Genomic DNA, 27,028 nt, shown 5'->3' with positions numbered 1-27,028 from the left:
CATCAGTTAATCCACTGCAGTGCCCCCTAGGGTGCCCGGTTGGTGTCCTGGCATGTCTGGGGGACCAGTTCACTACGAACTCTGGCTCCTCCCACAACCAAATGACTTGGATTTGGTCGTTTTTGAGATGGCGTCCTCGGTTTCCATTATCACCGAAAACTAGGGACAACCATCTCTAAGGTGATGTAATGTTGAGATTTGGGGTCCCCAACCGTATTATCGAAACGAAAGATGGACGCCCATCTTGTTTCGATAATACAGGTTTCCCCGCCCCTTCGCAGGGATGTCCTGCGAGGACGCCCTCAGGAAAACTTGGGCACCCCGTTCGATTATGCCCCTCCACATCTTTTTTGAGATGCAGTGACCAGAATTGCACACAATATTTGAGGTGCAGTCATACCATGGAGCAATACAAAGGCATTATAATGTCCTCATTTTTGTTTTCCATTCCTTTTCTAATAATACCTAACATTCTATTTGTCTTCTTAGCCGCTGCTGCACACTGGGCAGAGGGTTTCAACGTAACATCAATGATGACGCCTAGATCCCTTTCCTGGTCAGTGACTCCTAATGTGGAACCTTGCATTACATAGCTATAGTTGGGTTCCTCTTTCCCATTTGCATAACTTTTCATTTGCTCACATTAAACGTCATCTGCCATTAGGATGCCCAGTCTCCTAAGGTCCTCTTGTAATTTTTCACAATCCTCTTGTGATTGTGTCATCAGCAAATTTAATTACCTCACTAGTTACTCCCATCTCTAGATCATTTATAAATATGTTAAAAAGCAGCAGTCCCAGCACAGACCCCTGGAGAACCCCACTATCTACCCTTTTCCAATGAGAATACTGCCTATCCCTACTCTCTCTTTTCTATCTTTTAACCAGTTTTTAATCCACAATAGAACGCTACCTCCTATCCCATGACTCTCCAATTTCCTCTGGAGTCTTTCATGAGGTACTTTGTCAAATGCCTTTTGAAAATCTAGATACACAATATCGACCTGCTCACCTTTATCCACATGTTTGTTCACCCTTCAAAGAAATGTAATAGATTGGTAAGGCAAAATTTCCCTTCACTAAATCCATGTTGGCTTTGTCTCATTAATCCATGCTTTTGAATATGCTCTGTAATTTTGTTCTTTATAATAGTCTGTACCATTTTGCCTAGCATTGACGTCAGGCTCACTGGTCTATCATTTCCTGAATCACCTCTGGAACCTTTTAAAAAAATTGGCGTTACATTGTCCACCCTTCAATCTTCTGGTACCCTGCTTGAATTTAAAAATAAATTACATATTACTAACAATAGTTCCGCAAGTTCATTTTTCAATTCTATCAGTACTCTGGGATGAATACCATCCGGTCCAGGTGATTTTCTACTCTTCAGTTTGTCAAATTGCACGATTACATCCTCCAGGTTTATAGAGATTTCATTCAGTTTCTCTGACTTGTCAGCACTGAATACCCTTTTTGGCACTGATACCTCTCCCATCTTAGTGAAGACCGAAACAAAGAATTCATTTAATCTCTCTGCTATGGCTTTGTCTTCCCTGAGTGCCCCTTTTACCCCTCGGACATCTAGTGGTCCAACTGATTCTTAAGCCGGATTCTTGCTTTTAATATATCTATGAGGTTTTGCCTCCAATGCAATCTTCTATTTTCTGAAGGATTTTCTTTTAGCTCTAATAGCTTCCTTCACCTCACTTTTTAACCATGCCAGCTGTCATTTGGTCTTCCTTCCTCCTTTTTTAATACATGGAATATATTTGGCAATGTGTTTTCTTCGATCCTTAAATTATTTTTGTTTAGTCCTCCCTAATCTTAAATAGGCCATCCTTGTATCAACTAGGCATTGTGCATTTTATTTTGCAGCACCCTTCCAGTGGAACTCCCTCCCTTGTGATATCAGAGCTGAATCCTCCTTTAAAAAATTTAAATTATCTATAAAGACTTGGCTATTCTACCATTTGTGATTCCCTGTTTCCCTCCTGTTTTGTGAATTGTTCCTTTCCTCTCCCCCCCCCCCCCCCCCCCCAATACCCTCTTTTACACTATCCTTGCTTCGTGGAATGCATGTACATACTTTCCTGTCAACAGATTGTAGTTCTTTTCTTTGCTACTGATTGTTGTTTTTAATGTACACTGCCTAGGTCTTCCCACTACTTTAAGGCACTATAAGAAGTTTGCCTAAATAAATGGCCTCATTCCATTTCACTGGTCACCCAGTGAAAGAAGGCAATCATATTCTCTTGGCATGATTTTTCTTTGGTAAAACCATGTTGCCTTTGATCGTGTGACCTTGTTAGATTCTAGGAAGTTCACTACCCTTTCCTTCAGCAGCGTCTCCATTAGTTTTCTAACCACGGAAATGAAGCTTACCAGCCTGTAGTTTCCCACTTCCTTCCTGACCCCACTTTTGTGAAGAGGGGTCAAATCCTCTCATCTCCCATCTCATGAAGCCTGTCTCATTTCCAGAGATCTATTAAATAAATCCTTAAGAAGTCTCACCAGAATTTCTCTGAGTTCACCACAGAAACCCAAACTCATCTGTTTTAAAGAGAGTGTCTGACAGTGGAAGGGGTGTGTACTTTCGAATATTTTTTGTATGAGAAGTTGTAAAGGGGATAGAGCTCCATTGTTTGGTAATATGGAGTCTGTGAATCAGAAATGGAAAGGCAGGGTTTATATTGAGATTCTGTCTAATACTGCAGAGAATCCAGACCACTCCCACACAGAATTTATTGAATGATGCTACCAATTATGGCAGTTTTACCTGATAGCTGTAACTGACTGGAAAGGGGTTTTTATGCCTATGAAAAGTCATAAAAGGATATATTTTGGGGAATTGAGTTAACCTGCACTGTATAATATTTAAGGAAATGTGCTTAGAACATAAGGACCAGATTTTCTTTTTACTAATAATGTTTATTTACAATACAGGCAATACAATATTAGAAGGCAGTTTTTAGGGATTTTACACAAGGGAAATGTACCACAAGATAAATATTGTTAGAAAGTCTGAATTATTAATAAGGCTGGATTAAGGAAAACTCATTTTGATTGAGGCTGAGATGTATTCTATCTGCTGCTGGCTAGAGTGTGAAGGTTTGATGGTGATCCTTGTTGGAAAAGATGCCTTCTAGTTGCACAGTTGTTGCTGGAGCCTGGCTTAGCTCACAGGGATTCAGTGAAGGTCCAGAGAGGTGCAGATACAGAGATGTAAAGGAAAAGAAAGATGGCAGACTGAGAGGATTCCAGTTTTTTATAATTTGTGGTTGGGCCATAGGCTGAAGTCATGTGGGATGTATTTGATCCAATGAAAACTCAGGGTTAGATGAAAACTGGTTCTATCTGGGTTTTGAGATGGAGCAAGGTAGCTGGTCACATGTTTAAATTACATCATAAGGGTTCCTGGTTGGCCATCTGCTGTGGTATACACCTATCTTATATAATAACTAGCCGTTATGCCCGTTAGAACGGGCGAGATTTTCAGCTACCCTCCTCACCAGGTCGCCGCCGCCCCTCCCCCCCGAGGTCGCCGCTACCGCCCCCCCCCCCCTGGAGTCGCCGGCTCGGGCCCTCTCTTCGCGATTCAACTTACAGCGCCGAAACCGCAGCAGGCAGATCAGCTGAGCTGCCGTCGGCCTTCCTTCTTTGCCTGTGTCCCGCCCTGGTGTGACGTAACGTCGGCGAGGGCGGGACAGAGGCAGGGAAGGAAGGCCGACGGCAGCTCAGTTGATCTGCCTGCTGCGTTTTCGGCGCTGTAAGTTGAATTGCAAAGAGAGGGCCCGGGCCGGGTGGAGGGGGGGGGGGCGGCGGCGGTGACTCCGGTTGGGGGGAGGGAGCGGTAGCGACCTCGGCGGTTCCCTCCCTCCCTCCCCTTCGCGCAGTTTCCCTCTCTGTCCCGCCCCCGTCATCACGTATTGACGCAGGGGCGGGACAGAGAGGGAAAGTCTCTACTGCGCATTTGCGGTGAGTACGGTCACTCGCAATTTATATGTTTGATTCTCACCTCCAACATTCTGAGGCTGCCGGTCGGAACCGTGGAAAAGGAAAGTGGAGTAGATAAAAGTGACATCATTCCTGAAGTGCCACTGATTGGCTGCTATGACATGCTGCAGAACGTTCAATAGACAGGAGTGGAAGTGAACAAAGCAAGTCTATGGTAAGCAAGGAAGCCCATTGGTTAATCTCTGATTCCACTCCCCAAAGCAGCCGTCATTCCTATACACAAAAAAAAAAAAAAAGGAAACCTAGGAGCTGCTTCTCATTGCCGTTTTTACAGCTGTTTCCACTGGACAAAAGGCGGGGGGGAGACACACAGACCCTGCAACTGGGAGGGGGGGAGGGGGACCCTGCAACTAGGAAAATGGGAGGAGGGGGACCCTGCAACTGGGAGGAAGGAAGGGAGGGAGGGGGAACACGCCTGCAAATGGGAGACATACGGGGGGGGGGGACAACTCTAGAACTGGGAGAGAGGGGGGACCCTGGCACATACTCCCATTCTGACACACACACTTGCACCCAGTCTCACTCTGTCTCTGTCACTCACACACACACACACACACACACACTCGCACATTCACACTCTCTCAACATACACACCCCGAGGAAAACCTTGCTAGTGCTCGTTTCCTTTAAAACAGAAACAGGCCTTTTTTACTAGTATTTGATATTTGACAAGATTAAGAGTCATTATCTGGGAGTATCAGGTAGATGGGCTTTCTTTTTCAGATTAGGTGGGTCATTGTCTGGGAGTTTTCAGGTAGATGGGCTTGTCTTTTGTTATCCAGTCTCTGTGATTGCTGTCAGTATACAGATTCTGTTCTTTGGAGAATGGTGGTAATTACTTCTCATTATCCTCCTAGCCAGCCTTTGTTACACTGGTAGTCCTCTTACTAGTCCTTTTCTTTCAGGCTACCTTTGGTTTTTTAGCAGGAGGGTAGAGCCAGGTCTGTTTTCTGAGCAAGTAACATTCAAACATCTCTTCCAAATATTTATATACAGGGCCGGTCTTAGGGCGAGGCAACCGCATAGGGCCTCGTGCTCAAGGAGGCCCCGCGCAGCACGCCTCGCCTCCGCCCCGACCGCCCGAGTTCCAGTACCCCTCCATCTGAATTTTAAAAGTTACCTCATCGGGTTACAGGCAGCGGCAGGTGGCAGCAGTGAAAAGCGTGTGAGCTGCTCGGCGCTTCAGGAGCCTTCCCTTCCCTCTCTCAGCTCTGGTCCTGCCCTCCCGGAAACAGGAAATGAGGGCGGGACCAGAACTGAGAGAAAGAGAAAGGAAGGCTCCTGAAGCGCTGAGGTCGCAAGCTTTTCACTGCTGCTGCCTGTAACCCGACGAGGTAACTTCTAAAATTCAGATGGAGGGGGACTGGAGCTCGGAGGGAGACCTCGGAGGGAGGGAGGCCTCGGAAGGAGGGGAGCCTTGGAGCTCGGGAGGCCTTGGAGCTGGGAAGGAGGGAGGGGGGCCTTGGAGCTGGGAAGGAGGGCCTTGGAGCTGGGAAGAAGGGAGGGGCCCTGGAGCTGGGGGGCCTTGGAACTGGGAAGGAGGGAGGACCTTGGAGCTGGTAAGGAGGGAGGGGCCCTGGAGCTGGGAGGGAGGGAGGGGTGGCCGCCCTGGAGCTCAGAGGGAGGGGTGGCCAGCCCTGGAGCTAGGGAGGGGGTGGACCTAGGGTAGGGGTGGGGCTAGGGTGGGGGCAGGGCTAGGATGGGGCCCCATCAAATTGGTCTGCACAGGGCCCCGCATTTGCTAAGACCGGCCCTGTATATATATATATATATATATATATATATATAATTTCAGCAAAATCAGTATAACATTGAAATTTATCATATCATGTTACACTTAGAGGGCCTTGATATGTTATATTGCTAATTTAAAAGTGGAGGAGAAGGTGGGTTGATGTTGTAGTGGGCATGATGTACAAAAATGTCACTTTCACTCCCCCCCCCCCCCCAATTCTTAGCTTGTTCCCCTGTTCCCACCCCAAATATTTCTGCCTAGCGACACCACTGGTGCTGATGTGGGAACACTAATGCCTGCCCAGAGGAGTCTCAAAGGCTTCTCTGAGCTGGAGGAGAGCACCGGCACACTGTCTCCATCAATGACATCACCATGAAGTCTGACTGCATCTACTCTGTTCATCTGTGGAGAAAATGTCATTCAAAGCTAAAAATGTGTTGTTCAGCAAGTTGATATTATTGTTTTTAATGGAGATGCTAGTGTTTAATGATGCTTAATGGTCTGATTACATCAGAGGCAGAAAGCCACATTTCGTTGTGGTTTGTATTCTGTAGTGGTCTACTGAGTGATAAAAATTTGATTCAATAATTAAAGTGAAGTGATCTGAGCTGGCAGTTACAGCACAGTGAGGCATGACACTCACTCTCATTGTAGAGCTCAGAGGACAGGAACTGTGTCATATGACATAAATGACAGACACAGGTGGCACCTTAAAGAATAATCAATGTATTAAGCCATGGTCTTTCAGGGACCAGGGTCCATTTTGACACATGCACATCCTTGAAACTTAAGTCTAAACACTAATGAGTTTATTGAGGACTCCACCAGACTATGGGGTCTTTTCTCTAAAGCTTAGCCCACATTTACAGTGCTCGAATGGAATTAGTGTGCTCTAAATGCCAAGAATCTTATTTTATACCTATGGACTTCTTAGCATTTAGCTTGCTAATTCCATTTGCATGTGCTAAGGTTTAGTAAATGGACCCCTAACACAGCAAATGACAGAAGACATTTTACAGGGTCAGTAGTTTCAGTTCAGGTACATCAATAGAAATCAAACAAAATAAAACATGGAAAAGAAAATAAGATGATACCTTTTTTATTGGACATAACTTAATACATTTCTTGATTAGCTTTCAAAGGTTGCCCTTCTTCGTCAGATAGGAAATAAACAAATGTGGTAGCAGATAGTATATATAAGAGAAACATGAAAGCATTACTTTGACAGTCTGTCAGAGTGGGAGGGTGGGGGTATGCATGGGGACATCAAAGCATTTCATTGATATTCTAACAGGATGGGTGTTGGTAGGTGAGAGGAGGGTAATAAACAGAGAAATACAGCTTTATGGTTTATAATGAGTTAGAAAACCCAGATCCTTATTAAGTCCTGTTTGTTGGGTGTCAAAATATTAAATCATTCTTATTTCAAAGGTCTTACTTTCCTGTATTGTTATAAAATTACCTTTCAGTATTCTTACTGTGAAATCACTGGTGCAGTGTTCTGGTCTTGTGAAGTGTTGGCCCACAGGGGTGGGGGCTTGACTGGCACCGGCTATTTTCATGTGATGTCTGTGCAGATTGAATCTTGTCTTAAGCATCTGGCCTGTTTCTCCAATATAGCATCCTTCGTTACATTTTTTACAGAATAATATATACCACATTGGAAGATGAGCATGTAAAATAGTCCTTTATGTTGAATATTTTTCCTTTGTGAATGACTTTGGGGTCTTGTGAAATGTTTTGGCATAGTTTGCAGCTGGCTGTGTTACACGGAAACGTGCCCTTTTCTTTTTCCGTCTGTGTTGGAAGTTTACTTCTGATCAGCTTGTGTTTTAAATTTGGTGGCTGTCGGAAGGTTAGCACTGGTGGGCTGGGAATATCTCTTTCAGTAATTCATCTTCCTGGAGTAGGGGGCTGTAGGTCTCTTATGATTTTCCTCAGTTTTTCCAGCTCTGGGTTGTATGTCACTACAAGGGGAATTCTGTCTGTGGCTTTATTTCTTTGTACTGTAGCAGATTTTCCCTGGGTGTTTTGAGGGAGGAGGCAATATTCTTGGAGATTATTTTGGGGTTGTAGCCTTTCTGTTTGAAGGATGCAGTCAGGGTTTCAAGGTGTCTGTCTCTATCCTCTGGGTCCGAGCAGATACGGTGGTATCTTGTGGCTTGGCTGTAAATAATGGATCTTTTTGTATGTGAAGGGTGGAAGCTGGAGTTGTGGAGGTAGCTGCATCTGTCTGTGGGTTTCTTGTATATACAGTGGGGGAAATAAGTATTTGATCCCTTGCTGATTTTGTAAGTTTGCCCACTGACAAAGACATGAGCAGCCCATAATTGAAGGGTAGGTTATTGGTAACAGTGAGAGATAGCACATCACAAATTAAATCCGGAAAATCACATTGTGGAAAGTATATGAATTTATTTGCATTCTGCAGAGGGAAATAAGTATTTGATCCCCCACCAACCAGTAAGAGATCTGGCCCCTACAGACCAGGTAGATGCTCCAAATCAACTCGTTACCTGCATGACAGACAGCTGTCGGCAATGGTCACCTGTATGAAAGACACCTGTCCACAGACTCAGTGAATCAGTCAGACTCTAACCTCTACAAAATGGCCAAGAGCAAGGAGCTGTCTAAGGATGTCAGGGACAAGATCATACACCTGCACAAGGCTGGAATGGGCTACAAAACCATCAGTAAGACGCTGGGCGAGAAGGAGACAACTGTTGGTGCCATAGTAAGAAAATGGAAGAAGTACAAAATGACTGTCAATCGACAAAGATCTGGGGCTCCACGCAAAATCTCACCTCGTGGGGTATCCTTGATCATGAGGAAGGTTAGAAATCAGCCTACAACTACAAGGGGGGAACTTGTCAATGATCTCAAGGCAGCTGGGACCACTGTCACCACGAAAACCATTGGTAACACATTACGACATAACGGATTGCAATCCTGCAGTGCCCGCAAGGTCCCCCTGCTCCGGAAGGCACATGTGACGGCCCGTCTGAAGTTTGCCAGTGAACACCTGGATGATGCCGAGAGTGATTGGGAGAAGGTGCTGTGGTCAGATGAGACAAAAATTGAGCTCTTTGGCATGAACTCAACTCGCCGTGTTTGGAGGAAGAGAAATGCTGCCTATGACCCAAAGAACACCGTCCCCACTGTCAAGCATGGAGGTGGAAATGTTATGTTTGGGGGTGTTTCTCTGCTAAGGGCACAGGACTACTTCACCGCATCAATGGGAGAATGGATGGGGCCATGTACCGTACAATTCTGAGTGACAACCTCCTTCCCTCCACCAGGGCCTTAAAAATGGGTCGTGGCTGGGTCTTCCAGCACGACAATGACCCAAAACATACAGCCAAGGCAACAAAGGAGTGGCTCAGGAAGAAGCACATTAGGGTCATGGAGTGGCCTAGCCAGTCACCAGACCTTAATCCCATTGAAAACTTATGGAGGGAGCTGAAGCTGCGAGTTGCCAAGCGACAGCCCAGAACTCTTAATGATTTAGAGATGATCTGCAAAGAGGAGTGGACCAAAATTCCTCCTGACATGTGTGCAAACCTCATCATCAACTACAGAAGACGTCTGACCACTGTGCTTGCCAACAAGGGTTTTGCCACCAAGTATTAGGTCTTGTTTGCCAGAGGGATTAAATACTTATTTCCCTCTGCAGAATGCAAATAAATTCATATACTTTCCACAATGTGATTTTCCGGATTTAATTTGTGATGTGCTATCTCTCACTGTTACCAATAACCTACCCTTCAATTATGGGCTGCTCATGTCTTTGTCAGTGGGCAAACTTACAAAATCAGCAAGGGATCAAATACTTATTTCCCCCACTGTAGATGTTTGTATACAGCCATCACTGATTGAGACTGTGGTGTCCAAAAAATTGACTTTTTCTGGGGTATAGTCAATTTTGAATCTGATTGTAGGATATGTATTGAAGGAATAGTAAAATTGTTTCAGAGTTTCTTCCCCCTCCGTCCAAATCATAAAAATGTCATCGATGTACCAGTAGTATTTTAGAGGTTTGGTCTGGTGTGTATTCAGAAATGTCTCTTCCAGCTCAGCCATAAAAAGGTTGGCATATTGGGGTGCTGTCCTGGTGCCCATTGCAGTGCCCATTATTTGTAGATAGATATCATTGTTAAAGCGGACGTAGTTGTGAGTTAAAATGAATTTGATTAATTTTGTAATAGTTTCTGGTGAGTATTGATGGTCCAGTGTGGATTTTTTTAGGAGTCTTCCACATGCAGCTTTGCCATCCGCATGTGGAATGTTGCTGTATAGTGATTCTACATCCATCGTGACCAGAAGGGTGTTTGGTGGTAATTGTTTGATATTTTTCAATTTATTCAGAAAGTCTGTGGTGTCTTGTATGAAGCTGTTAGTTTTGTGCACGAGAGGTTTCAGAATTCCCTCTGAGTCCAGATATTTCCTCCGTGAGCGTGCCAATACCTGATATGATTGGTCTGCCCGGGTTTCCAGGTTTGTGGATTTTGGGTAACATGTAGAATGTGCCCACAGAAGGCTGGTTTGGTATGAGTTTCTTCAGATGTGGCTGTGCTTGTGTAGGAAATGTTCTGATAAGATCTTTTAGCTGCTTTGTATAATCCTGTGTGGGGTCCTCAGTTAGTTTCCTGTAGTATTTGTTGTCTGAGAGCTGTCTGTGTCCCTCTTCAATGTATTTTTGTGTGTCCATAATTACCACTGCGCCTCCTTTGTCTGCGGGTTTGATGATAATGCGTTCGTTAGTTTGTAGAGTTCTTATGGCCGCTCTTTCTGGTGGGGTAAGATTGTACAGAATTCTTTTTTGTTTGTTGGAGAGTTGTGATTTAACCCTATGTCTGAAACGTTCTATGTAATTATCCAGCTTGTAGTTTTGTCCCTCCTGTGGGGTGAAATAAGTGTTCTTTTGTTTAAGACAGTATTCCGGTCCGTTTAGTGTCCCTCTATTGTGGAAATGTGCTCTAAGACGCATTTTTCTGAAGAATTCTTCTAGGTCTGAATATAGTTGGATTTCATCAAGTTTGCTAGATGGGCAAAAAGAAAGTCCTTTGGAGAGTACAGAGACTTCATGCTGTGTTAATTGATGGTTCGAGAGGTTTATTATACCCAGCTGATCTGCATCTCTGAAGGTGTGATCAGTATTCCTTGGTTTGTTTGGGCTCTGATTTTCACATGCCTCAGATGTATATCCAAGTGTCTCCAAGGTGTCTGGGGATGTTGTTTCTGCAGAGCTGTGGTTATCCAAATATAGGCTGTTTTTCTCTCTGTGATCCTGCAGGAGAAAAGATAGCTTTATTTCTTTCTTGCGGATAGCCATGTGTTGTTTTTCTCTTTTGTACGGATGTTATGTAGGTCCTCTTTAAGTTGGTTCCTATGGTGTGGATGGAGTTCCTCCATGTTCCTCATGATTTCATCCCTTTGGGTTTGTATTATTCTCTTTTTCTTGTAGAGTTGATGTATGAGTTCATTTCTTAGTTTCTGACTAGTGCGTTTGCAGATTTTCTCTGCATAGTCAGAATTGTAAGTGGTAGCCAAAGGAGTTTTGATCCTCAGTCCTTTGGGAATGATGTCATTCTTCTTGCAGATTGTCAGAAAGTAAAGATGGCTGTTCACTTTTGTTTCTTTTTCCAAAAGTTTGTTCATTTGCTTTTTCATGCGGCTGTATGCGGTATCTTCCATCTTAAGTAGAGAGGTGTGGTAGCCGTGTTAGTCCACTCTTAAAGGTTATCAATAGAAATCAAACAAAATAAAACATGGAAAAGAAAATAAGATGATACCTTTTTTATTGGACATAACAATACATTTCTTGATTAGCTTTCGAAGGTTGTCCTTCTTCGTCAGATCGGAAATAAGCAAATGTGGTAGCAGATAGTATATATAAGAGAAACATGAAAGCATTACTTTGACAGACTGACAGTGTGGGAGGGTGGGGGTATGCATGGGGACATCAAAGCATTTCATTGATATTCTAACAGAATGGGTGTTGGTAGGTGAGAGGAGGGTAATAAACAGAGAAATAAACAGAGAAATACAGCTTTATGGTTTATAATGAGTTAGAAAACCCAGATCCTTATTAAGTCCTGTTTATTGGGTGTCAAAATATTCAATCATTCTTATTTCAAAGGTCTTACGTTCCTGTATTGTTTTAAAATTACCTTTCAGTATTCTTACTGTGAAATCACTGGTGCAGTGTTCTGGTCTTGTGAAGTGATGGCCCACAGGGGTGGGGGCTTGACTGGCACCGGCTATTTTCATGTGATATCTATGCAGATTGAATCTTGTCTTAAGCATCTGGCCTGTTTCTCCAATATAGCATCCTTCGTTACATTTTTTTTACACTGAATGATATAGACCACATTGGAGGATGAGCATGTAAAATAGTCCTTTATGTTGAATATTTTTCCTTTGTGAATGACTTTGGGGTCTTGTGAAATGTTTTGGCATAGTTTGCCAAAAGTTCCGGTGCATGTATTTGTGTTTTAATTTCCATGTAAAATTGTGTTAATTTCTTTTTCTATAGAAAGCTACTGCACAGAAAAATGGCCTATAAAACCAAGAATGTGTTTTTGTAACAGTTTGTATAATCCTTACTTTGGAAAAATCTTAAACTTTCATAATTGATTGATATCATTGCTCCAAAAAGACACATCCAGACTGTGGAATAATTTATTATGTACAATGTTATTTATTTATTTTTTTTATCTTTGAAGGGCTTCAGGAATACAAATAACTGCTCAAAACATATCTGACAACTGGGGAAATAGTTCAAAAGAGAAAAAGAGAAAAAGCCCAGCTAATAAATCCCACAGTGGATTCTATACTAATTATCCATCAGTTCTAGGAGCTCTAAGACCAGAACAGCCTATAGGGATCAGTGAGTGTTGAGTGAGCTGAAATACTGTATTGTGCTATGGAAGCATGAGGGACCAATGAGGAGGCTTGTTTTATGCAGCCTGTCAGTGAGTCAACCCAGTGGCGTACCTAGGGTAGTTGACACCCGGGGCCGGTCATTTTTTAACCCCCCCCCCCCCCCCCCAAATCCAGTACTAGGCATGCCGAGAATACAAAACACTCAGGACCTATAGAGCAATTCTACCATACCATAAGCAGTCATTTCTACGAGTCACACAAGGAAAAGGAAAGCATCTTAAACACTACAGTGAGCACTAGAACATTAATTCACCTATTGTAAAACGAAACCAGACAGAATAGTACAGATCGTAGACCCTGCACAGTCAATGCCAACTGAAAGCCATGTCTTTTTCACAAACACAGATACACCCTAATCCACTATAGAATAAGTAATCATAAACTTTCTATTTAGACAAAAATTAAACTGAACCCCCAATGCCAGACTCTGCATACAACGCAACACCACAGAAACAGAAACTGTCCCCTAGTACTGTGCAAAATATAAAGACAGCAGATGTAAATTTGAAAAAAAAAAACCTAACAAGTACCAATCACCACTTTACAAATTAACAAATAGAAATAAAACAAATATAGAAAGTAAAATAATACCATTTTATTGGACTAATACATTTAGCTTTCAGAGGCCAAAACCTCCGTCCTCGGGTCATTACAGTATAGTGCTGTTACAGTATCCTATCCTGACCTGAGGAAGGGGGTTTTGTTCTCCGAAAGTTAGTCAAAATGTATTAAAATTAGTCCAATAAAAAGATTACCTTATTTACATGTTCTATTATAAACATTTAACACATCTACAATACTTTATCCTAAAGCAAAAAAAAATAAAAAAATATATATTTTATTTACAGTTTGTTGTCTCTGATTTCTGCTTTCCTCATCTTCTTTTCACCGTCTTCCTTCCATCCAGCATCTGTCTTCACTCTCTCTCTCTCTCTCTCTCTGCCATCCAGTGTCTGCCCTCTCTGCTGTCCCTTCCATCCACTGCCTGCCCTTTCTCTCTGCCCCTTCAATCCACCATTTGCCCTCCCTCTCCCATCCATCCAGGGTCTGCCCTCCCTCTCGCTCCCCCTTCCATCTAGGATCTGTCCCCTCTCGCTCTCTGCCCCTTTTTTCAGCCCCCAGTTCCAGCCCCTTCTCCCCTCTGAACACCCCCACCCCAGTCCCCTTCTCCCCTCCCCTTCTCCTGTCTGAGACCCCCCACCCCAGTCCCCTTCTCTCCTCTGAACACCCCCATCCCTGTCCCCTTCTCCCCTCCCCTGTTTGAGACCCCCACCCCAGTCCCCTTCTCCCCTCCCCTTCCCTTCTCCCCTCTGAGATCCCCACCCCAGTCCCCTTCTCCCCTCCCCTGTCTGAGATCCCCACCCCAGTCCCCTTCTCCCCTCCCCTTCTCCTGTCTGAGACCCCCACCACAGTCCCCTTCTCCCCTCCCCTGTCTGAGACCCCCACCCAGTCCCCTTCTCTGAACACCCCCATCCCTGTCCCCTTCTCCCCTCTGAACACCCCACCCCAGTCCCCTTCTCCCCTCCCCTTCTCCTGTCTGAGACCCCCACCCCAGTCCCCTTCTCTCCTCTGAACATCCCCATCCCAGTCCCCTTCTCCCCTCCCCTTCCCTTCTCCCCTCTGAGATCCCCACCCCAGTCCCCTTCTCCCCTCCCCCTCCCCTGTCTGAGATCCCCACCCCAGTCCCCTTCTCCCCTCCCCTCTGAGATCCCCACCCCAGTCCCCTTCTCCCCTCTGAGATCCCCTGTCTGAGATCCCCACCCCAGTCCCCTTCTCCCCTCCCCTTTTCCCCTCTGAGACCCCCACCCCAGTCCCCTTCTCCCCTCTGAACACCCCCACCCCAGTCCCCTTCTCCCCTCCCCTGTCTGAGACCCCCACCCCAATCCCCTTCTCCCCTCTGAACACCCCCACCCGAGTCCCTTTCGCCCCTCTCCTTCCCCACCTCAGTCCCGTTAAAACCGGCGAAGCAGCGTCGCAGGCAGCGCCTCGTGCCCTGCTTGTAAAAAAAAAAAATCAAATCTCCTTCCTTCTCGTCTTGACGTCGACTCGGGCCTTCCAATCATTTTCACATCATTGGAAGGCCCGAGTCGACGTCAAGACGTCAAGACGAGAAGGAAGGAGATTTGATTTTTTTTTTTTACAAGCAGGGCACGAGGCGCTGCCTGCGACGCTGCTTCGCCGGTTTTTTAAATGTGCGGCGCCGCGGGAACGGCCACGGGAGGCGGCGGGAGCGGAGCACCCCCCACCCACTGGCACCCGGGGCGGACCGCCCCCCCCTTGGTACGCCACTGAGTCAACCAATTAGAATCTTTATTTCATCCATTTGCTCAGTAGAGGAGAATCATAGGGTAAAATTACAGATGTTAGCCAATAACATTGTTTTTTCTGAGGACAAGCAGGCTTGCATATTCTCATGTGTCATGTGTGGGTGGACGCCGATCCACATAATCAGATCTGGTATTTATGCCAAAGTAAAAAAGCTTTAGTGAAGTGCGAACCACACCACTGCACATGCTTGAGTGCCTTTCTGCCCACTGTGCGAACGTGGTCGTCTCAGTTTCATTTTCTTGGCTTGAAGAGAGGCTGCGTTCTACCAGTGCTCTTCACACATTCAGTCTTTGGAGCTTTTGAGTGCCTTCAGCTTGGTTTTTTTGTATTTTCTTTCAATTTTTCGCTTTGTTTTCTTTAAAAAAAAAAAAAGTTCCTTTATTTCTTAGTTTTCTTTCTGCCCGCATTTAAGTTTCATTTCTTTTTCTACATGGGCTACCTTTAGCCCCTGACTCTGGTCGGGTATCCCTTTTTTGTGCCTCTGCCCCTTTTTCAGTCACTTTCAAGCTGTTTGATTTGGCCGGCACAGTCTTCCCTTCCATGTCCACGAAAACTCCTAGTGGCTTCAAGCATTGTACCCAGTGCATCCGGACCATTTCGGGAAAAGACACCTATTCTTGGTGTCTGGGGCCCGACCATAGCCCTGCTAACTTGCCAGCTTATTTTCGAAGGAGATCGCCAGCCATCTTCTGACACAAATAGGGAGATGGCCGGCGATCTCCTGAACCCGGCCAAATCGGTATAATCGAAAGCCGATTTTGGCCGGCGCCAACTGCTTTCTGTCGCGGAGCCGGCCAAACTTCAAGGCAGGGTACAGAAGGCGGGACGGGGGCATGGTTACGAGATGGCTGGCTTCGCCCGATAATGGAAAAAAGATGGCCGGCTCTAACCATTTCGCCAGCTGCACTTGGTCCATTTATTTTTAGGACCAAGTCTCAAAAAAGTGCCCCAATTGACCAGATGACCACCGGAGGAAATTGGGGATCACCTCCCCTTACTCCCCCAGTGGTCACCAGCCCCCTCCTACCCAAAACAAATTAAAAAATTTTTTTTTGCCAGCCTCAAATGTCATACCCAGCTCCCTGACAGCAGTATGCAGGTCCCTGGAGCAGTATTTAGTGGGTGCAGTGCACTTCAGGCAGGTGTACCCAGGCCCATCCCTCCCCTACCTGTTACACTTGTGGTGGTAAATGTTGAGCCCTCCAAAAACCCCCAAAACCCACTGTACCACATGTAGGTGACCCCCTTCATCCCTAAGGACTATGGTAGTGGTGTAGAGTTGTGGGGAGTGGGTTTGGGGGGGGGGATTTGGGGGGCTCAGCACCCGAAGTAAGGGAGGTATGCACCTGGGAGCAATTTTTGAAGTCCACTGCAGTGCCCCCTAGGGTGCCCGGATGGTGTCCTGGCATGTCAGGGGGATCAGTGCACTACAAATGCTGCCTTGCATTTGGCCGGTTTTGAGTTCGCTGGCATTAGTTTCCATTATCGCTGGAAACCGATGCCGGCCATCTCTAAAGCCGGCCCAAATGTTGACATTTGACCGGCTCCAACCGTATTATTGAAACAAAAGATAGCCAGCTATCTTTTTCAATATTACGGTTCTGCCGTTGCTTTATGGCGCCAGCCATATTTATTTATTTATTTATTTCCCACATTTTCCCACCTATTTGCAGTCTCAATGTGGCTTACAATTTTCCGTCATGACTTATGCCATTTCAGAGTACATATACAATTGGTTATATATATATAGATATAGATATACATATGCATATACATATACATATAGATGCCCGCCATCTATTTGGCCGGCGCCGGTCGATTATGCCCCTCTATGTGCTCTGTCTTCGTATGAAGAAGAGGACCCAGGTTTCCTGAGAGGCTCAACGCAAAAGAGTTTTGGAGCCAGGACCAGATCCTCAACGTTGGCACTGGCATCGAGGTCACAGCCATCGGCATTGATGTTGAGTGTTTCACCTGCATCGGGAGTATTGGTAAGCATGGCTGCTTCGAGACCTCAGGACACAGGGAGCATTGAGGCATCGAGTGGGTCTCCACCTGTCTCGAGGCCTCCTGCTGTGCAGGCCCATTGGGACCGTCCATCGGACCCAACCCCGAGGCAGATTTGACATCATCCCCGTCGGCACCAAGGAGTATGGGTGATGTGCTTCGGGCGAAGGCAAAGAAGCACCATCATCGATCTCCCTCACTACATGGTGCCGGGAGATCCGGGCATCAAGGGATATGGCAGCTGAGAAGCATTGGCACTTAGAGGAATGCTCTCCCTCCATCTCCAAGCAGCCAAGATCATGCTCCCATATCAACCCCAGTGGTTCTGCAGCTTGCGCCCCAGCCGGTGCCTCAGCTTTTCCTGATGTCAGACCTAAATGAGCACATCCAGGCCTTGCTCCATTAGTTGCTGGATGGCCTTATGCAGCGATGTGCATCAGTATCGGGGGTACTTGTGCCTACCAGACCTCCCATTGTGGCCCCTCCTGGGCCTCAGCCTGCGGTGCAGCCCCGGTGTTGACTGCCACCCAGACCGGCACCCCCTCAACGTCAGTGGAGGAAGCTTCACCGGAGTCTCGGTGGGAGCCAGTCTCTCAACGCTGTTCTCAAGGACTTGGTTCCTCGGCATCGAGGCAGGCTCGGTATTGGTCATGGTAATCTCATAGAAAGATTTTATCCTATACCGAGGAGGAGAGCTCATGGGAATCAGAGGAGTATCCCAGATACTTTTCCTCTGATGAGTCATAGGATCCCTTCTGAGCCCTCCCCACCACCTGAGAGGAGACAGTCTCCACCAGAGAGTCTCTCTTCCATCTTTTGTGAGGGAAATGGCTGAGGCTATTCCATTCCTTGAAGAAGTGGAGGATGATCCCAAAGCCAAATTGCTCGAGGTCCTGGATTATATCTCTCCTCCTAAGGAGGCTGTGATGACTCCTCTTCACGAGGTATTCAAGGCAGTCCTTGTGAGAAACTGGGCATCCCCTCTGTTGGTCCCTGTTGTCCCGAAGAAGATTGACACCCAGTACCGGTTCCACGGTGAGCCTGGTTTTATGTGGCCTCAGTTGCCTCATGACACCATGGTGGTTGAATCCGCTCTTAGAAGAGCCAGGAGTACTATGCCTCAGCTCCCCCAGGCAGAGAAGCTAGAACCTTGGATTCTTTTGGGAGAAAGATATACTAGACCTTTATGCTCATATCCCATATTCAGTCTTACCAGCTCTTCACGAGCATTTACTTGTGGAACTCAGAGCGACAGCTGTCTGACTTGGTTGATACGCTCCCCCTGGATCAGGCCAAGCCTTTTCGCCAGTTGGTCAAGTAGCAGAAGGTGTGTCGAAAGTTGTTGGCCAGGGGTACTTACGACACTTTTGATGTGGCATCCAGGATCTCTTCCCAGACTCTGCAGACTCTCATGGCTGCTTGTTTCTGACTTGGAATATTCTGTTCAGCAGAGATTTGTGGATGCTCCTTGCCAGGGGGGGGGGATAACCTTTTTGGAGAGAAGGTTGAAGAGGTCGCTGACCAGATTAAGAAACACACGGATACTATCTCTTCTCTCTCCCACTGGACACCTTCTGCATCTACCTCCTCATCTAGGAGGTATTTTGGCAAGTTGATGGATGCTCCCTACTACTATTCCAGTACTCCAGGCATAGGTACACTCCCTCGGTTTGCCAACCTGCCCAATCTCAGCCCCAGCATGCTCATTTTCAACAACATGAAACTAAGGCCCCTGCTGCTTCCCAGTCAAAGCAAGGGACGGGTTTTTGACTGGCTCCAGCAAAGCATAGCTGAGATAAAAGTGTCTGTCCCGGATGACTTTCCGGTTGGGAATAAGTTAAAATTTTTTCACCAAAGGTGGCCTCTCATAACCTCTGACCGATGGATTCTTCAACTAGTCCGTCTCAGATACACCCTCAATTGGCATTCCAAACCTCCAAATTGCCCACTGAGAACTCATTTGTTCAGCTCTCAGAACAAGCAGGTACTTGCAGGGGAACTCTCTGCCCTTCTGAAGGCCCATGCGGTTGAACCCATTCCACCAGGGGAAGAAGGGCAGGGATTCTATTCCAGGTACTTCATTTGCAGAAGAAAATGGGGGATGTGTCCCATCCTAGACCTAAGGGCCCTGAACAAGTTTCTGGTCCAGGAAAAGTTCAGGATGGTTTCCCTGGGCACCCTTCTCCCAATGATTCAGGAAAATGACTATTCTCTCTGGACTTAAAAGATGCATACACTCATATCCCGATACTTCCTGCTCACCAGAAGAATCTTCAGTTTCAGCTGGGAGCACATCACTTTCAGTTCCGCATGTTGCCTTTTGGCCTCGCGTCAGCTCCCAGGGTCTTCACCAAGTGTCTAGCGGTAGTCGCAGCATCGCTACGCAGACTGGGAGTCCATGTGTTCCCTTATCTCGATGACTGGCTGGTGAAGAGTACTTCAGAGGACAGTGCTCAGGAGTCTATGCGGTTGACTATTTGGGTGCTCAAGCTACTAGAGTTCATTTTAAATTACCCCAAGTCCCATCTCCACCTGTACAGAGAACGGAATTCATAGGATCCCTGCTCGATACGCAGAAGGTTCGGGCCTTCCTTCCATAGGTCAGAGCAGACAACCTTGTTTCACTGGCCTCCAAGGTTCGAGCCTCTCGGCAGGTCACAGCTTGGCAGATGTTGAGATTGCTGGGCAGCTTGGCTTCCACAGTGTATGTTACACCCATGCAGTGGCGTAGCCAGAAGTCAATTTTTGGGTGGGCCAACAGGTTGGATGGGTGGGCACTAGACAGTGGTGTGCTGGTAAATGTTTAACAACAGGCTCTCTCCCCGGTCCACCTCTGCACCCCCCCCCATCCACCTGTGCACCTCCCCTCAAAATTGCAGAGCTGGCTATAGCCGGGGAGAGAGCCTGGGGGGGGGGGGGGGCAATGCATTACTGTCTCCAGGAAAAAAAAATTAAATGATCCCAGGTTCCAATTTAATTCATGTTTAATGTGGGATAAAATGCCATAAATAAGTAAATAAATATAAACTTTTAATGTTGAGCACCTGATTCTCAAAGTGGACATATTCCAAACACTATAATGAAAATAAAATGATTTTTTTTCTACTTTTGTTGTCTTGTGACTGTTTTTCTGATCATGCTGGCCCAGTATCCGATTCTGCTGCTATCTGTCCTCTTAACTCCGTTTCCAGGGCTTCCTTTCCATTTATTTGTTTACTTTCCGCCTTTCTTCTTCATTTCTTGTCCTACATCCGTAAGTAAAAGCTGGGTCCTCCGCAAACTTGACTGTCCAGTGGATCCAGCTTTTGCCTATTTTCTTCATCCATGTGCAACCCTCCTCTCCCCTTCTTCCACCATGTCCAGCAACCCTCCTCTCCCCTTCCCTCCATCCAGCAACCCTCCTCTCCCCTTCTTCCACCATGTCCAGCAACCCTCCTCTCCCCTTCTTCCACCATATCCAGCAACCCTCCTCTCCCCTTCCCTCCATCCAGCAACCCTCCTCTCCCCTTCTTCCACCATGTCCAGCAACCCTCCTCTCCTCTCCCGTCTGCCCTGTTTCCTTCCTGCCCCCCCCTTAAATATTATAGTTTTGATGGAGTCACGGGCAGCCGGCATTGAAGACATCGGCAGGCTTACGCCGGTTCCAGCAGCCTTCCCTTCCCTCGTTGCAAGTCGGATGATGGCTCCGCCCTCGTAGATACAGGAAATACGTCAGAAGAGGGCGGAGCCATCATCCGACTTGCAATGAGGGAAGAGGGAAGGCTGCTGGAACCGGCGTAAGCCTGCCGATGTCTTCAATGCCGGCTGCCCGCGACTCCAGCAAAACTGTAATATTTAAAGGTGGTGCGGCGGCGGGGGGTGGGGCAGTGGCGGGCTGGTACGGGGCGCCTATGCTGCCGTGAGAGAGAGGGAGGCAGATGCGGGATCGGAGCTCAGCCTGCTCCCTCCGCTCCGCTGCCTCCACTGCTGGGTGGGCCTGAACCAAAACTGGGTGGGCCTGGGCCCACCCAGGCCCACCCATGGCTACGCCCCTGCACCCATGACATGTCTCCATATGATATCAGCTTAATGGACTCTGGCTTCTCAGTGGTATCAAGACATGGAAAATCTGGAAGATGTCATCCAAGTTTCCCAGAGCTTGTTCACTCTCTTCAATGGTGGACAATTCGATCTAATTTGACTCTGGGACTTTCATTTCAAATTCCTCAGCCACAAAAGGTGCTGGCATTATACATCTCTCCTGGGATGGGGAGCTCATGTAGGTGGGCTTTGCACTCAAGGAATTTGGTCCCTTCAGGAAACGAATTTTCAGATCAACCTCCTGGAGCTTCGAGCAGTCTGGAACGCTCTAAAGGCTTTCAGAGATCAGCTGTCCCATCAAATCATTCTCATTCAAATGGACAATCAGGTTGCAATGTATCACATCAACATGCAGGGGGGCACCAGATCTCACCCTTTGTATCAGGAAGCTGTCCAGATGTGGCATTGGGCTCGCCTTCACGGCATGTTTCTCTGAGACACTTATCTGGAAGGCTCAAACAACACCCTGGCTGACAGATTGAGCAGGATAATTCAACCACACGAGTGGTCTGTTCACATGGGCATAGCCCATAAGATCTTTCGAGCGTGAGCATTCCCTCGCTAGATCTTTTTGCCACTCAGACCAACCACAAAGTTTCTCAGTTCTGTTCCAGGCTTCAAGCCCACAGCAGACTAGCATCAGATGCCTTCCTCCTCAATTGAGGGACAGGCCTCCTGTATGCTTATCCTCCAATACCTCTAGTAGGAAAGACTTTGTTGAAACTCAAGCAAGACAACTGAACCATGATTCTGATTGTGCCTTATTGGCAGAGGCAGATTTGGTTCCCTCTTCTTCTGGAATTATCTTCCGATGAACTGTGGACATTGGAGTGTTTTCCGACCTTTATCACTCAGAACAAGGGGTCACTTCTACATCCTAACTTCTAGTCTCTAGCTCTCATAGCTTGGATGTTGAGAGCCTATAATTCGCATCCTTGGGTCTTTCGGAGGTTGTCTCCCGTGTCTTGCTGGCTTCCAGGAAAGATTCCACTAAGAGGTGTTACTCGTTTAAATGGAGGAGGTTTGCTGCCTGGTGTGAGAGTAGGGCCTTAGATCCCCTTACTTGTCCTACACAGACCCTGCTTGAATACCTTCTTAACTTGTCAGAGTCTGGTCTTAAGACCAACTCAGTAAGAGTTCACCTTAGTTCAATTAGTGCTTATCATCAAAGTGTAGAAGGTCAGCCCATCTCTGGACAGCCTTTAGTTGTTCACTTCATGAAAGTTTTGCTTTTGTCAAAACCCCCTGTCAAACCTCCGCCAGTTTCATGGGATCTCAACGTTGTTCTCACCCAGCTGATGGAACCTCCTTTTTGAGCCACTGAATTCCTGCCATCTGAAGTACTTGACCTGGAAGGTTGTTTTCCTGGTGGCTGTTACTTCAGCTCATAGGGTCAGTGAGCTTCAGGCCTTAGTGGTGGATGCACCTTATACTGAGTTTTATCATAACAGAGTAGTCCTTCGCACGCATCCTAAGTTCCTGCTGAAAGTGGTGTCAGAGTTCATTCTGAGCCAGTCGATTGTCTTGCCAACATTCTTTCCCTGACCTCATGCTCATCCTGGCGAAAGCACCTTGCACACCTTGGATTGCAAGAGAGCATTGGCCTACTACATGGAGCGGACCAGGCCCCACAGAGAGTACGCCCAACTTTTTATTTCTTTTGATTCCAACAGGATGGGGGTTGCCATCGGGAAACGCACCATCTTAATTTGGCTGGCAGATTACATTTCCTTCACTTATGCTCAGGCTGGCCTGGCTTTGGAGGGTCATGTCACAGCTCATAATGTCTGAGCCATAGCTGCATCTGTAGCCCACTTGAGGTCAGTCTCCATTGAGGAAATTTGTAAGGCTGCAACATGGTCTTTAGTCCATACATTCATATCACACTACTGCCTTGAGCAGGATACCCGACACGACAGTCGGTTTGGGCAGTCAGTGTTGTAGAATCTGTTTTTGAGTCTAGAATCCAACTCCACCCTCCTAGGCCCATTTTATTTTGTTTCAGGCTGCACTTTCATTCGGATTGTATATAGTTTCAGGTTAATCTGTATTATGTCCTCACCATTGCGAGGCCCAATTGGCCACTGTTTGTTGTTTTGTGTGAGCTTGGATGCAAGAAATTCCCCACACGTGAGAATATGCAAGCCTTCTTAGCCTCAGAAAATACCTGTAACAGATATTCTCCGAGGACAGCAGGCTTCATATTCTCACAATTCTGCCCACCTCCACTTTGAGTTGTCTCCTTCATTATTTTATTTTTATTCCTTTGCTTTGAAATTAAACTGAGACAACCGCATTTGCACGGCGGGCGGGAAGGCACTCGCGAATGCGCAGTGGAGCGTGGCTCGCATTTCACTAAAGCTCTGTTTTTCACTTTGCCGGACCAGATGACGCGGATTGGCGTCTACCCACATGTGAGAAAATGTAAGTTTGTCAGTGAATGATAACCAATAGCAGAGTGTCTCTCATTGAGTGCGTGAACCTGCCAAGGAGAGGTGGGTATGTGAACAGCCATTGAGAAATCTCTGCACATGTTTATTAATGTGTCTCCTCCCTGCAGTGAATGTGACTCTGGATCCTGAAACTGCTCATCCCAAACTGATTCTATCTGAGGATCGGAAAAGTGTCAGAAACGGAGGCACAAAACAGAACCTGCTGGACAATCCCCAGAGATTTGATCTTTGTTGTTGTATCCTGGGGTATGAGAGCTTCACCTCAGGGAGGCATTACTGGGAGGTGGAGGTGGGAGACAAGACTGACTGGGATTTGGGGGTTTGTAAAGATTCTGTGAGCAGGAAGGACAGGATCACACTAAAACCAAAGGATGGATACTGGGCAGTGATACATAGAGATGGAGATGAATACTGGGCCTGCACCTCCCTTGAAACTCTACTCCACCTGCGAGTGAGACTCCAAATAGTGGGGATTTTCCTGGACTATGAGGGAGGAAAGGTCTCATTTTACAATGCAGATAATAAATCTCATCTCTTCACCTTCACCGACACCTTCACTGAGAAACTCTGGCCGTATTTCAGTCCTTATCTCAAGAAAGACGATAAAAATGATGGCGCTCTGAGAATCCGCTCTGTGCAAGACTGGGAATGAGTGAGCCAGACTCAGGGGTCTGATATATAATCTGGGAGTTGATTTTTCAGACCTGGATAAGAAGAATCATAGAGTGTTACTTGTGAGTGGTACTGTTCAGGTTCATTATATACAATCTGTGATCTGATTTTCCAAACTTAGACTAACTTTATAAAGAAAATGTATCGTTGAAGCAATAAATAAAAAATATTAATGAAGACAATAAAACAATTTTAGAGTATTCAAAAGAAAATGATTGAAATTTCAATAGCAGCTGGAGAGGTCCGATTAGAGCCTGTGAATGTGAGGAGGGGTCTCAGTGACATGGTGAGAGTGACAGAGGTCAGTTTAATGCCTATGAATGTGAGGAGGGGTCTAAGTAACACAATGAGAGTTAAAATCTGTGAATGTCAGGAGGTGGCTCAGTGAGAATGTAAAGCTTACAGAGGTCCCTTTAAAGCCTGTGAATATGAGGAGGGGTCTCAGTAGCACAGTGAGAGTGAGAGGTGGAATCAGAGCCTGTGAATGTGAGGAGGGGTCTCAGAGGTGGGATTAGAGTCTGTGAATGTGAGAAACCCTTACAGTGATGATATTCATGAAATACAATTTTCTCCCAATTAGTTTCTGGAGTTCAACAGTGAAGAATCTCAGTTCAATTCTTAGGAAGTAGCGTTCTTTATTATTTTTGGGTAGTCATGTGCCAGCAAAGTAGCAGAGACAAACTTCCAAGCCTGCATCCGACCTTAATATACATCTGTGTGAGAGTATTCAGGAATTTCTCCCAAATGTTTTCTCTACACATAAGGCAAGGCTTGTATTTTTATAAAGTTTATCGCTTTGATATTAGTAACCTGAATTTGGTCTCTTTCAGCTTCTGTGCTTTGTTTAGACAATATTTCTAACAATACTAATGTAATTAAGCATATGTTCTTGACCGGGCTTCATCCATCCTTCATTCTGTAATTCTCATTTTACACTCTACACTGATAAAACAGCTGATGGGATGATCTGTGGTTCCCATTCCCTTCCCTGTGCTCTTGAATACAAGTAAAGATCATTTTCCTATTCCATACGCTGATGAGGCATCAGAGAGTTCTAAGGCCTAATTTCTCCTCCAGCTGGCCCTGGATTCACAGACTTCATTTTCCCAGACCACAGCGGAGCCTTCTTGTCGCCTAAGAAAAACATGGTCTTGTGACCTTGGACATCAGGGGGCTCAAGACCTCACTCCCAGTGCCCAGATCTACGGTTTCCACATCCTCCAAGGACTGGGGAAATATGTACATGTTGAACCACTACTGGAAAGACATGAGCAAAGTACAAGTAAAGAAAGAAATAGTAAGAAGCAGCACTTCTCAACACTTTGGGTTTTGCTCCAGAAATGAAGTTTACTGAGGTACTTGGTAAAACAAAAACGTGCAGAGACTTCTGGTAACATTAGGAGCAGAACAAATATTCTAGAAGGTCACAGAAAACCACAACTCATGTGCAAAGAGGCTGCTGACCATCAGGGGTTTTCAACCCAATCCTCAGGGCACACCCAGCCAGTTGGGTTTTCAGGATCTCCCCATTAAATTCAATGGGGATATCCTGAAAACTCTGACTGGCTGGGTGTGTGCCTTGAGGACTTGGTTGAAAATCTCTGATCTACTGGGATAATGAGCAGATTGTGTATACACAATGACCATGGGGTCAATTTTCAAAAGCCCTTATCATTAGAACAGCAGCCATCATACAGATAAGTGCCCTACTACTACTACTACTACTTAACCGTCTGTGAATTTTCAGTGCGCTGTCTGAATGGTACAGGAGAAAATTCTTACAGACTGTCCCAGTGCTGTCCGGATAGTGTCAGGCCAGAGCACAGGCGTCCACCTAACTCTATGGATAGTAAGAAATACTCAGCTGCTGTTTGAATAACCATGAGTTTTAATTACAGGATAATAATAAGGCTAATTTAAACCACATAGTCAATGGCTGAATATTGTCGTTATCCTTAGAGCTGGTGGTGGTCTTGGCTTCACACAAATTCTCTGCCACTTGTTATCCAGGTACAGGCACTGAATGTATGTGTGTTTTTTTTTTTTTTTAATATACTGCAGCCACTGCTTAAAATACCACTAACTACAGTGTTTGAATATTGACCTGCCAGTAGTCCTGTTTATGCAGCCCTTGATCACATAAACATATAGAATACAAGTATTTATGCCCGTTAAGTGTATATTTACCTGTGAAAGAGCCAGTCGGGGGTCCTAAGTTGTATTGTCTAACAGTATGTGAACCTGGGCAGGGCTCCCAGTTATACCATAATGCAGAATATTGTAAGATATCCATGCCCTTACTGTATAGAAATGCTCACTGTCATGCCAGGGCTACTAGATCAGGTGACCCATCAGGGGGAGGAATGTGGCTTTGGCCTAGCCCCTGGTAAGCCTTTCCCTGGCTGAGAGGTACCCAGCTTTTCCACCAGCTGCCTTCCAGGTGCTGTGGAGGACTTGCAGCTCAAATGCATATCCTCACAGCCTTCTCCAGGGTAACTCCCAGGTCCACCCCGATCCTCCCAGGGCCCTCGCTCCAGGTGCGGCGCGCGGAGCATTTTCTCTATACATTTTATATTTTCTCCCAGTTACTACTTTCCAGTACACTTTCTCTTCTTGGTACTGTCCCTTCCAAATCTGTTTCCCCATCTAACCACTGTACACTGCAGGAGCACATTGCCCACCCTCTGCTTTCATCATCTCACCATCTCTCTTGTACTCTCCCTTTTTCTCAGCTCTCAACCTTCAACATTTCCTTCCTTCCATTCAGCCATCTCCATTCTATCTGAGTACGTCTC

General features: G+C 46.2%; 1 protein-coding gene across 1 annotated transcript in view; it reads left to right on the top strand.

Moving 5' to 3' along the window:
- The window catches only part of LOC115466348 (butyrophilin subfamily 1 member A1-like), a 148,201-nt gene extending 123,988 nt beyond the window's left edge, over positions 1 to 24,213 (top strand). The window contains exon 9 of the mRNA XM_030197537.1: positions 23,669 to 24,213. Within this exon, the coding sequence (XP_030053397.1) occupies positions 23,669 to 24,213 (545 nt within the window). The remainder of the gene's footprint in view (positions 1 to 23,668) is intronic.
- The last annotated feature ends 2,815 nt before the right edge of the window (positions 24,214 to 27,028 follow it).

This window comes from Microcaecilia unicolor, chromosome 3 (assembly GCF_901765095.1).
Source record: "Microcaecilia unicolor chromosome 3, aMicUni1.1, whole genome shotgun sequence".
Classification (NCBI taxonomy): domain Eukaryota; kingdom Metazoa; phylum Chordata; class Amphibia; order Gymnophiona; family Siphonopidae; genus Microcaecilia; species Microcaecilia unicolor.
The sequence above is the reverse complement of the archived record's forward strand: the minus strand, read 5'-3'. Positions and strand labels throughout refer to the sequence as shown.